This window comes from Geotrypetes seraphini, chromosome 8, assembly GCF_902459505.1.
Source record: "Geotrypetes seraphini chromosome 8, aGeoSer1.1, whole genome shotgun sequence".
NCBI classification, from domain to species: Eukaryota; Metazoa; Chordata; class Amphibia; order Gymnophiona; family Dermophiidae; genus Geotrypetes; species Geotrypetes seraphini.
This window is the reverse complement of record NC_047091.1, coordinates 77,240,312-77,252,580: the sequence shown is the minus strand read 5'-3', so window position 1 is coordinate 77,252,580 and position 12,269 is coordinate 77,240,312. Positions and strand designations below refer to the sequence as shown.

Sequence of the window (12,269 nt, the reverse complement as noted above, 5' to 3'; positions counted from 1 at the left end):
AACGGGATATCAGATATTGACCTTAGAGTTTAAGATACTCATCCGGTCTGTCAATTCGTCATTAATCCCTGCTGGCACTCTCATATTTCAAATGTTTATATATTTTTTTGTATTTTTGTTTTTATATTGTTCTATAGACTATCATCATTCTAATTCTTTTCACTTATCTTTTTAATAAATTAAATATTTAAACCACTTAACTTCATTTAAGAATATGCAATCTGTGATCTGCATGGTTCGCCAGTGCTGTCCAAGCATTAAGATAATATTCCCCCTTGCCAACGCGTTTCGCTTATCTTTGTGTCAAGGCTGGGGAGTCATAGTTTAACTTCATACTAAACATGCCGGTAAATAAGTCACCCACTGAATTGGTGTTTGTATTTGGCCTTCCATAGTCCAACATCTGCCCCCCTCTTCTGCCTCCCCTTTGTTTCAGGTTTCTCCCTCTTTCTATCTTCCTTCTGCTAACATTTTGAGTCCTCCCACCTTTGGTCCAGGTCTTTGTCTCTCATTCTCTTTGCCTACCCCTTCCCCAGGGCCTGGCATCTCTCTCTCCTCGGTTCAGAGTGTTTCAACCTCTCTAACCCCTCTAGTAGTTCAGGATCTGCCTTATCTGCCTTTTCTTCCCATTCCCTTTTGGTTCAAGGCTGCTTTCCCACCCCTCCTCAAGGTCCTTTTATTTCTTCTTCCCTCCCTCCAATCCATCGTCTCTAAGGCAATCCCCCTCCCACCGGGGCCCTTGCGAAGGGCACAATTTTACCTCGACGTGCAGGGCCTTATTTCCACTGCTTCCCTTACCTCTGTTGCTTCGCTTAGACTGGATCCCTTACCTCTGTTCTTCCCTCTGGGCCTACCACAGTTGAAAGTTCATTACGGCAGTCTGTAGAGCGAATGTAGCAGGCTGCCGTCGGCTTCAGTAGCATGGTCCCGCATCTCCTCTGATGTCACGGGCAGGACAGCAGCAGAGGGAATGTGCTACAGAGGCTGACAGCAGTTTTCTACGCTCACTCTGCAGGCTGCCGTAATTCCACTACTTTAAAGGTGAGACAGTGACCGGGGAAATGCTAGGGAGAACAATGGCTCTGCGATCTACTAGTGTTGCCTTTGCGATCGACCGGTAGATCGCGATCAACATTTTGGGCACCCCTGACCTAGAGTATGGAATCCGGAAGAGACGTAACAGAATTAAGTAAGAACCAACCATAAATTCATAAAGAGAAATAAATAAAAAGAACATCAGGCCCTAAACAATGCCTGAAGAGATGGCAGTGTTTCTAATAGTTTCAAGTTTAAGTTTCAAGTTTATTAATATGTTTGATGAATCGCCTATTAAAATTACTAAGAGATGAACAAAATTAAAAATAGAGTATAATGGGGCGTGGCTTGGAAGCGCAGCTGGATGGTTGAGTGCTGAGTGAGCTCTGATATCACAAGCTTTCTGAAGGAAATAATAAGTCACTAATTTAGTTTTATTTTAGTGATTTTGAGTGATTTCAAGTCTGGTTATGGCTACAAATAAACAGATGAAGAATGAAGGAGCTAGCACAAGTGGTGGAGGTGGTAAAAGATCAAAGCTGGATCCTGCGAAAGTGCCGTTGCCAAAAGAGGATAATGGTGACATTTCTGCTCAACTGAAACTAATAACTGAGATTGTTTCTGACAATGCTAAAAATCTGAAGGAGGTGAAAGAAGAAATGAAAAGTCTCACAGCAAGAATGGAAAGATTTGAACTAAAAACGGACTAGATGGAAAAAAGAATGTCAGCAAATGAAGCTGAGTTAAAGAAATGTAAAATGTATAAAGAAAAAGTGGAATTTCTCTCTAAAGAAATGGAAGATATTATTAACAGGGAAAAACGGAATAATTTGAGAATTATTGGTCTCCCTGAAGGTGTTGAAAATAATGATGCCATCACCTTTCTTGAACAGTTTCTTCCTAAGATTTTACCACTCAAATTAAAATTTCCTTTAGAGTTTGAAAGAGCTCACAGGATTCCTGTTAGAAGAGTTGGCAAGGATTTAAGACCACGTCCTTTGATTTTTAAGCTGTTAAGGCACCAACAGGTGATGGAAATCATAAAGCTTGCAAAAGAAAATAAGAACTTAAAATGTCAGGACGCAAAAATTCACATAGTTCCAGATTTTGCTAAGGCCACTGCTGATAAGAGGAAAAAAATGTTGGATTTACGGCCACAAATGAGGCAATTAGGAGCTAAGTTTGGCTTATTATACCCTGCTATAATGAGGGTAACCTATGCCAATAAAACCATGAATTTTGATTGTCCTGACAAATTGAAAGACTTTTTAGATGATTGTGAGCATTTGATGATATCATAAGATGAAGATAAAAAGTTCCGATGGACTTGTACTTTTTTATTTGAAGGATTGAAAAGAAAAGAAGAAAAAAGGAAGTAAAAAGATAAAGTTAAGATATGTTTATTTTATGTTTGGAGAAATGGAATCCTTTTTGAATTCAACTGAATTAACTGTCCTCAAACACACAGTAATATTAGTTAACATTCTATTTGGAATACTTGGAAAGAAGGAGGAAGATATGTAAATTAGAGAATTTCTTTCTGTGCAGATTCTATTATATCATCTTGTTCTAAATGTGCCATATGGTGTGCCATGTTTTTAATAAAAACGCTGAAGATTTATTTAGGGGCATATAGGAACATTCTTAGGAATATACAAAGAAAAACTTTACATTGTGCTTCTTACTTGGAGAATGGTTCCTGGCAATCCGTCTTCATAATGCTATGTTGCAGCAGTGCTGGAAGAGCCCAAATGATCGGTGAAAAATAAGATGGAACTACAGCAACAAACAAGGAATGTTCTGAGTATCTCTCAGTTTTTGAGATGAAAAAGTGGGGGAAAATACAATGATATGGAAAGTGTTTAGTTGTTTTAGTATCATTTGCTGCTTTGCTTTCTTTTGTTTTATTTTTAGCTTATAGTCTCAATAGGGTTTATATGAGATAATGGTTTAGTCCAAGGATTGCTTCTTTACTTCCGGGTCACAGAAAACAAGGAAGTATTACAAGTGCATTAGAATTTGAAATATATTAAGAACACTGCATGTTTGTTCTTTGGACAGCATTTTATGAAGAGTTAGATGAGAATTCTGATAACATATTTGTTTTTTTGAGAGATGTGTATTATATAATTATTCTGTTCATTATATTGAGGAATCTATGTTATGGATGGGAAGATGATATCATTTTGTGGTAAGAGTTTAAAAGAAGATAACACATATTAGTTAATTAAAATAAGATGCAAAAGATGGTATTATATTAGGGAGGAAATGAATTGAGAGAAATAGGTTTCCTTATTTCAAATGAAATTAATTAATTTAACTTATCTTTGTAGTTTTAAGAAGAGTTAATTTGAGAGATGAGTCTTTAATAATCTAATATATATATGTCATTTCATTTGAATGAAATTAAAATGTATGAGATGTAGTATAATGATTTTTATGTCTTGTTTAAGGATATGTAATAATCGCTGATTAATGAATGATATATGCACTCAATTCTTTTTTGGTTTATTATATTGATATAATTATTTGCAATGTTTAAGCTTGTGGGGTACATCTCAGAACTTACCATCAAATGTGCGTTTTCAAGTTCTCAATGATGAATAAGGGTGGGGGGTGGGATAGGGAGGGTTGGGGTTACAGGTATAAGGTTTTGTATAAAAAATTAGAATTTTGGAAAATGATGCATATTCAGGAACTGTGGAACAATTTGATTTACTTATTTTTGTTAGATTATTCTTATAAAAAAGGTTATGAGTAACTTTAAAATTTTTTCTTTAAATATGAATGGACTCAACCATCAGGTTAAAAGGAATAAAATATTAGCATTCTTAAAAAAGTAGAATGCGGATATTTATTACATCCAAGAGACTCACTTGTCTATATTAGAATCAAAAAAATTGGGTGAAAAATTGTTTTTTTGCTCCTGCTGATGGGAAAAAGGCAGGGGTAGCTATTCTTATTAATAAGAAATGTACTGCTAATTTTAAAATGGTAGGTTCAGATCCAAAGGGAAGATGGGTCCATGTAGAGATGAGAATGGGAAATAATACCCTGGCTTTGTTTAATTTGTACGCCCCTAATTCGAATCAAAATGAATTCTTTAAGATAGTACAGAGATTGTTACTCCCACTGGCTGCTTCCAAATTGGTTGTGGCTGGAGATTTTAATGCTGTTATGGATCCATTATTAGATAAAAAACCTTGTAGAGATATAAAATCATTAGGGTTAGACAATTTGGTACATTCATGTGATTTAAAAGATATATGGCGTATTCTTCATTTTAATGATCGGGAATTTTCCTTTTGTTCACAAGTTCATAAGTCTTTTTCTAGAATTGATTATATTTTTGTTTCAACTCATTTAGTTCAACAAGTGTTAAAAGCTTCTATAGACCCAATTATTATATCTGATCATGGGGGTGTATGGATTGAGCTTCAAATAGATCAGCAAGAGTATAGTAGACCTATTTGGAGATTTGATAACACATTGCTTGTTGATACAAAATTTTTAGATGAATTAAAATTAAAAATTAATGAATATTTTCAAGATAATTTATCAGAAGAAATTTCAATGGAAAATATTTGGGATGCTTTTAAGGCTACTTTAAGAGGTAATATTATTTCTTACTCTGCTTACATTAGGAAACAAATTAAGAATCAATATTCTAAGTTAGAAAGAGAAATTAAAGTTTTGGAAGATAAATTGATAAATAAATGGGAACATGACACTTTACAAGATTTATTAAAAGCAAAAGGTAATTATAATGAATTAGCGTCAAAATTGATAAGGAAGGACCTTTTTTATCAACAAACTTTGTATTATGGAAATTCAAATAAGGCGGGTAGGTTATTGGCTAATTACCTTAAAGCAAAGAAAAGAAGAACAAAAGTTATTGCAATTAAAGATGAGAAAGGTGAGATGCATTCTCAAATTGAGAGCATTTTAAGTAAATTTTTAAAGTTTTATAAAGAACTATACTCTTCTGAATCTTATGAGGGTAAAGAGAAGGATGGTATAGATTTTTTAAATTTAATTATTGGTCCGAAAGTTCCAGATCATATAAAAAGGAGTTTAGATGAGCCTATATCATTAAAAGAATTAGAAACGGCATTGAAATCTCTTAGAGTTGGATCCGCTCCAGGTGGGGATGGATTTACAGTGGAATTTTACAAATCATTTCAAGTTTCTCTATTACCTCAATTATTAAATTTATTTAAATCCCAATTGTCTAAGGGATGTATTACAGGTACTATGGCGGAATCAGTAACAATTGTTTTGCCAAAGCCAAATAGAGATCCTACTTTGGTTGCAAATTACAGGCCCATTTCATTAATAAATGTGGATGGTAAACTTTTGGCCAAGATTTTGGCTTTACGATTAGCTAAGGCTCTCCCTTTTATCATTGATATGCATCAAACTGGTTTCGTGGCAAAAAAACACTCCTCTGATAATACTAGATTGGCTTTTCATATGTTAAATTTATCTAAAGAAATTGCAGATCCGGTTTTTTCCATTTCTTTAGATGCGGAAAAAGCGTTTGACAGAGTTGAATGGTCTTTTATGTATCAAGCACTTGGTTGGTTTGGTATTGGTCCGGAATTTATTCAAATGATTCAAGCTTTGTATAGCTCCCCTTCTGCAAGATTGTACATTAATAATAGTTTCTCTGATCGGTTTACTTTGCAGAGGGGTCTTAGACATGGTTGTCCGTTATCTCCTTTGCTTTTTGATATTGTATTAGAACCCTTGTTATTGGCCATTCAACAAGCAAGGGGGATACAGGGTATTCTCTTTTCTGATAGAGAATATAAAGTTTCAGCATATGCGGATGACATATTGCTGTATTTTAGGAATCCTGAATCTACCATTCCATGTTTATTGGAATTGATTGATACATTTAGAAAATTTTCAGGATATAAAATCAATTGGAATAAGTCTGAGATTCTTCCTCTTAATGTACATTGTACTAAAGGTTTATTTGATGCTTTTCCATTTACCTGGAAAGAAGAGGGATTAAAATATTTAGGTATAATGATAAAAAAGACGTTGGAAGACACTTTGAAGGAGAATGAAAAACTTTTATTAAAAAAAATAACAGAAGTATGTGAGCATTGGAATCCGTTACATCTTTCATGGTGGGGGAGAGTGCAAACAATTAAAATGATGATTCTGCCTGTAGTTTGTTACCAAATGAGTATGATACCAATATTTTTTCAGGGGTCATTTTATAAAAAACTTAATGGTATTCTTACGAAATTTATTTGGCTGGGTAAAAGACCTAGGATTGCTCTAGTATCTCTACAAAAGCCAATTGAGGAGGGAGGGGTTAAATTTCCAAACTTTTATAGGTACCATCAAGCCTATATTTTAAGCCAGGGTATGTATTGGATCCTCTCAGAACTCTATGATAATGCTCCAGATTGGTTATATTTGGAGTGGCGTCTTATGTTTCCTTTACATTTAGTTCATGTTGTTAGTATAAAAATGCCTAGAAGATATAAACAGAACAGAATTTTGATTGATACATGGAAAACTTTGAGATACATTAGTAATCTAACATCTATTCCAATAAGCAAATCAACAAATCAATCTTTATGGATAAACTCCAAGATTCGAATTGGAAGAGCTCAAATCTTATGGAAACACTGGATTATAGCAGGCATAAGAACTTTAAATGATGTTATTTTAAATGGTAAACTGCTTGACTTTTCACAGTTGCAAATTAGATTTGGTCTTGATAAATCACAAAGTTTTAAATGGTTGCAGCTGAAGCATGCTATTCAGGTGGGGTTCCCTGAATGGAAAACTCTTAATACTCAATATAGTTTGGAGTTCCTATGTTTCCAGGCTGATTTCATGGGACACCTAGCCGCACAGTGGTATAAATTATTATCTGGATTTTTAAATAAAAAGCCAAAAACTGGTCTGAGAGACATTTGGAGCATTGAGATTAAGCATAATATTTTTGCTTCTCAATGGCCACGAATTTGGTCTTGGAGAATGAGATGTACAGTGTCAGCATCTATGAGACAAACTTGGTTCTTTTTATTACATAGAGCTTTTTGGACCCCAGTTCGTTTACAAAAGTTGGATAGCTCTAAATCTAATAGATGCTGGCACTGTAATCTAGAAGAGGGGACATTGGATCATCTAATTTTTTATTGCCCCTGCATTAGGAATTTTTGGAATTCAATTTGGTCTCAAATAAATTGCTTATTGGAAAATCATGTGGAAATATCATATGATACTGTTCTGTTCGGTATGTCTATGAGGAAAAAAAGTCAATTATCAGCACATAACAATAAGCTTTTGATGATAATGACGGGTGTTGCTATGCAACATATTACTAACAACTGGAAAAATTATAGTAATCTCAATTATACGTTTTGGTGGAATTCCCTGTGTCATATTTACAAGATGGAAAGAGCAATTGCAATACAGAAAGGAAGTTATAAAAATTTTTTAAAGATATGGAGATTGATGGTTGATTTTTGTAGTGAATAGGCATCATTTTTCTTTGATAATATACATAGGGGGGTGGGGAGATTGGAAGATAAGATGTAGCAAAATTGAAATTTTGAAGGAATATGATAGTTTTAATGATTGTATAGAAAGATGGGAGGGGGAGGGTTTTTAATTAATTTACATATTAAGAATATAATGTATGATGTTCAAGTGTTGTAAGATAGTATTTCATGTTGTTCTTTTTGTGCACTTGATGTAAGTTTGAAAAAGAATAAAGAAATTAAAAAAAAAAAATAGAGTATAATACAAAGAAACTAACATATTGACAATATTCTTTCATAAAATACAAACATGAGTCATTATGACATCCCAGATCCAGCAAAAGCAGTCTATCAATGGGAACACAAGATGATTTTAACTGACTTAAAGAGGGAAAAAAACCCCTTTCCCTCCCTATAACTTTGCCAGCTGTTGATCCAAAGTACCTTTCAGGTTTTGACTATTCCTGCTCCCTGTACTAAAACTCCCTAACAGGAATTTACAGAGCAGCCATTGGACATACCTGGGCTCTGCAAACCCCGCTGGTCTCTGCTACTGCACGTTGCATTAACATCCTACCTGTCTTTGCCATTCTGCACAGAGCCTGGCCCAAGGCTTGCCCGTTCCACCATGGGTGAATTTCGGCTGCGGTTTGTGCCAGTGGAGAGAACACTGTTCTGTAAGGGAGAGAGGAGAGGAAACACATGGACCATGGCTACATATGCAAAAGGACCAACACATTCCACTCAATCCAAATTTTTCAATAAAGATTGGGGGGTGTCCTATGATAAAGTGTAACAGGAACTTAATGATGCTGATATTTAAGAGGGAAAACAAAGACAATAGAAGGATAACAGCATAAGAGGGTATTGTCTTCAAAAAATGGGGTGTAAATGTACAGAAATGCTTTCCCCCTCTCAATGAAAAACCATATTACTTCCTTACTATCTCCTTTGCATGTGCCTACTGTCAAAATTTTTTTTTAAAAAAATGCTTGCAGGACCTTCTCTAGCTGTGAAAGCATGGACACAGAAAATGACCAAGCAGGGTTATTCTTAGAGTAAATGGCCAGGACTTTGCCAGAGATTTTCCCTTCAAAGAAAAAAAAACTATGGACTCACTGTGGAGGGTGTGGGGGTACCCCTCTTCCTGTCTAGCCCAGAAAGAGGGCTTGCTGGAACTTTGGCGGTACTGCTGGATTTGCGACTGGACTCCCGTTCCTCATCAGGGCGCTTATTCTCTGCATTGTTAGTTTGTGTTTTCTTGGAGTAGGAATTGGAGGTTGGAAGGTTTGGGCCAGCTGTAACAAGACACACACACACAAACTTAGTTCTTTGGTTACTGCACCTACATTCATCCTGACTAAAAGACATGATCAGCAGCTTTGGGGATTCCTGCTGGCTCAGCTGATTTGGGATTCCCCTGCCATCAGCTAAGCCGACAGGGAGAGCAGGAACTACCCAATTCCAACCCCTGTTCTCCCTCCCACTGCCGCCAAGCTCTACCCCCTCTATAAAAGCCTGGTGGTCCAGTAGGCTGGCCGTACGGCTGACACCCCCCACCTGGCCTTATGGCTGACACCCACTACACCCCGTATCTTAAACAGGACAGGAGGGATGCTCACTTCTTCCTGCTGGCAGGCCCACCTCTTCAAAATGGCAGACCTTCTCAGTTGCATCCAGGAAAGCATTGGGAGGGGCCTACAGCCCCGATTGACTCAGCTACCCAAGGCCAAGATGTACCAGGCAAAGGGAAAGCCTGATATTTTGAAGAGGTGGTCCAAAGTAGGAGGGAGAGGGCATCCCTCATGCCACATTTTAAATGAAAAGGTGTGTGTGTGTGGGGGGGGAGAGGGGTCGGCCGGGGTTGTAGAAAGGGTCAATGGGGGCGGGAGCAGGAGGGACTGGGAATTCCTCCTTCTGACCTCAATAGAAGGTATGGGGGTCATTGGTTGGGGGTCATGGCAACAGGGGGAGCCACAGCCCTGTTTTATATTATTTTTATGGGGTGCAGCTGCTGTGCGTGTTATGTGCTCACACAACACATGCTCAGCAGCTACTGGCAGTACCAGAACTGCCGGAAAATTTCAGGTTCGATTCTTCATTGTTCCCTTTAGTGCATCACAATGAGAGCTCATTAGAATATTAATGAGCTCCTTGTAACGTATTAGCATAGGATTCTCAGTGGCTATTACGATGAGGTTGCAGCCACAGAAAACCCTGTTTTAATGACTCTAACTGCCATGGAAAGCTTTAGAGCATCAGGGCTTCACTTAAGCAGCATAATATTTGCTATTATCTGCCAAACATAGACTATATCAGTGAGTGATCATATGTAGATTTATAATAATAATAATAATAATAATAATAACTTTATTCTTCTATACCGCCATAATCTTGCGACTTCTAGGCGGTTTACAATCAAGAGAGCTGGACATTCAGCGAAACACAATATGCAGATATACATATGAAGTAATGCTTGTACTTTAACCTAATACCCCAGGCAGTATTGCAATTGCTCATGTTGCAGGGGAGAGTGGCTGGGGCTCAACAGATTTCCTAACTAGGACAATTAGCCTCCACTCACCACCACTTCAGACTTGCTTCTTCTTGATGTTTGATATTCCCCGAGCTGTATTACTCACCCTGATCGCTGAACCTTCGCTGCTTTGGGTTCGCTGACACACTGCGCTGTACCTTGTGTGAGGGGGAGGGAGCTGAACTATTTGTCAGGTCTTGTGCTGGTCTCTGTTTTATGGTGATATTATCATTGTCCAGCTGAAAGGCAAAAAAGCCGTGTGAGTGGTGCAGGGGCCATTTTCTCCTTTCACAACATGCTGCTTAAAGTACAATTTCTCTGGTCCTAAACCCATCCCTCAAGCCCTGTGTTATGACCACATGGGGTTTCAACAATTTTTAAGAGCCAATGTAGGGAAGCAGACTTGATGGTGTGTTTTACTTGTTAGGAGTTTCCTAACATTGATAAGGGCCTCCAAAAAATTGGATTAACTCCTACGGACATCACGATAGGGATGATATAGAAAGTCATGACCAAAATGATAAACCAAAGAGATTTATCTGTTTGGGAGTCACAATCTGTTAGGTGTGATCCTGAACACTACAAAAGATTTCCAACAATTAAACTAATGATTTAAGCAACTTGTCAAAAAAGGTTGCTTGCTTCTCCATACACAGATATATGTGGTCACATTATTAAGAAAGTAAACCTGGCTTGCAGCATACAGGTATTCTGCACTGTTGCTTTGGCAGTCTATTGCTGGTGATCTGAGGACTGAAATTAATTTCCTGCACCTCAAATAATATAAGCATGGCTATTTATTCAGACTTTTCTAGTTGCTTAGGCTATTAGAGGTGTGGAATTGAGGCACTAGGAGAAGAGTTGTGGGTGAATTAACATTGTCATTTCTGTGATTTCTATCTATTACTTGAAAAATTTGTGACTCGATTTGCCTTGATGTCCCAAGGAAAGGAGAGTAATGAAGTTACATGATAAAATAAGAAGACACAGTTGCTCCTCCGATGTGACAGTGACTTCTACATATGAATGAGAGTTCTTATACTCCTACATCACTCCTCCCTCTCAGTCTTAATTGTACTCCCTACTCCACACAGGGGAAGGGGGGGGAGAAACTAAAGGAACCACTGTACTGTTTAAATATAAAGTTACATTTGTCAACTTTATGGCCTTTCTCTTTTCCTCCCCAACAGACAATTTGAGGTATCTGTAAGTAGAAGACCCTGAAACTCCTACCCAATGGGTTCGGTCAAGGACCCATGAGACAGGCAAGCACACATTCTCAACCTGCAATACAGACCTTAAGAGCAGGAGGCATCAGATCAGAAAAACAAAAATAGAGAATACATCAGGTCACAAAAAAAGGAACCTCAGCATCTCTTCTAATCCCCCACCCCTCAAGGGCAGTTTGAGGTATGCTACCTTCTAGCCACTAAAACACAGCATCTAACAGTATCAAATAGTCCAGGTCCGTTCCTGCTCTTGCTGGAGACTCAGTCCAGTCCGTCATATATTCTAATGGCCCCAAAGCTGCTAAGACCTCAACAGACTTCAGCAACATCAGCAAGAGCTCACAGAGCCACAAAAAAAGGACATGAAGACCATAAGGTATTCACTACCCTTTCCATGAAGAAATATTTTCTGATGTTGCTTCTCATTCTCCCTTCCTTGCAGCTTCACATCATAACCCTAGTTCTACAGCTACCTTTCCTTTAGAAAGGGCTCTTTTCTTGTGAATTAAGTCCTTTCAAGTATTCAGACATATATATTATGTTATCTCCTTATCATTTTAAGGTATTAGGTCCTCAAGCCTTTCAATGCAGATACTGTACCATCTTGGTTGCTTTTCTTTCCACCATTTATAGCTTTTTTATGCCTTTATTGATATGGCTGTCCAAAATTGAACCAAATGAGGCCTTACCAAAGACCTAAGCAGGAACATTATCTCCTCTTCCTTTCTGCATCATGCCTCTCTGTGCAGTCTAGCATCCTTTTTGCACTGCATATTATCTTACCCCACCACTCTGCCACATTGAGATTGTGAAGATACTATTACCTCAATGTCTCTCTCCTGGTCTCTTCCCATCCCTTCTACGATATTCCATAGTTCTTTGCAATAAAACAACTGCCAAGCATTTATCAAGTCTTCTCTCTATTTTAATTACCATATATACTCGAATATAAGATGAGAT

The 12,269-nt window shown here is 37.4% G+C and overlaps 1 protein-coding gene across 7 annotated transcripts in view; it reads right to left on the bottom strand.

The window, feature by feature from the left end:
- Positions 1 to 12,269, bottom strand: part of MARK2 (microtubule affinity regulating kinase 2) — a 360,912-nt gene that overhangs the window by 79,713 nt on the left and 268,930 nt on the right. For all 7 annotated transcript variants that reach the window (XM_033954141.1, XM_033954139.1, XM_033954140.1 and 4 more), the window contains exons 12-14: positions 10,187 to 10,319; positions 8,664 to 8,842; positions 8,122 to 8,219 (exon numbers count right to left, since the gene is read on the bottom strand). In XM_033954141.1, the coding sequence (XP_033810032.1) occupies positions 8,122 to 8,219; positions 8,664 to 8,842; positions 10,187 to 10,319 (410 nt within the window). The remainder of the gene's footprint in view (positions 1 to 8,121; positions 8,220 to 8,663; positions 8,843 to 10,186; positions 10,320 to 12,269) is intronic.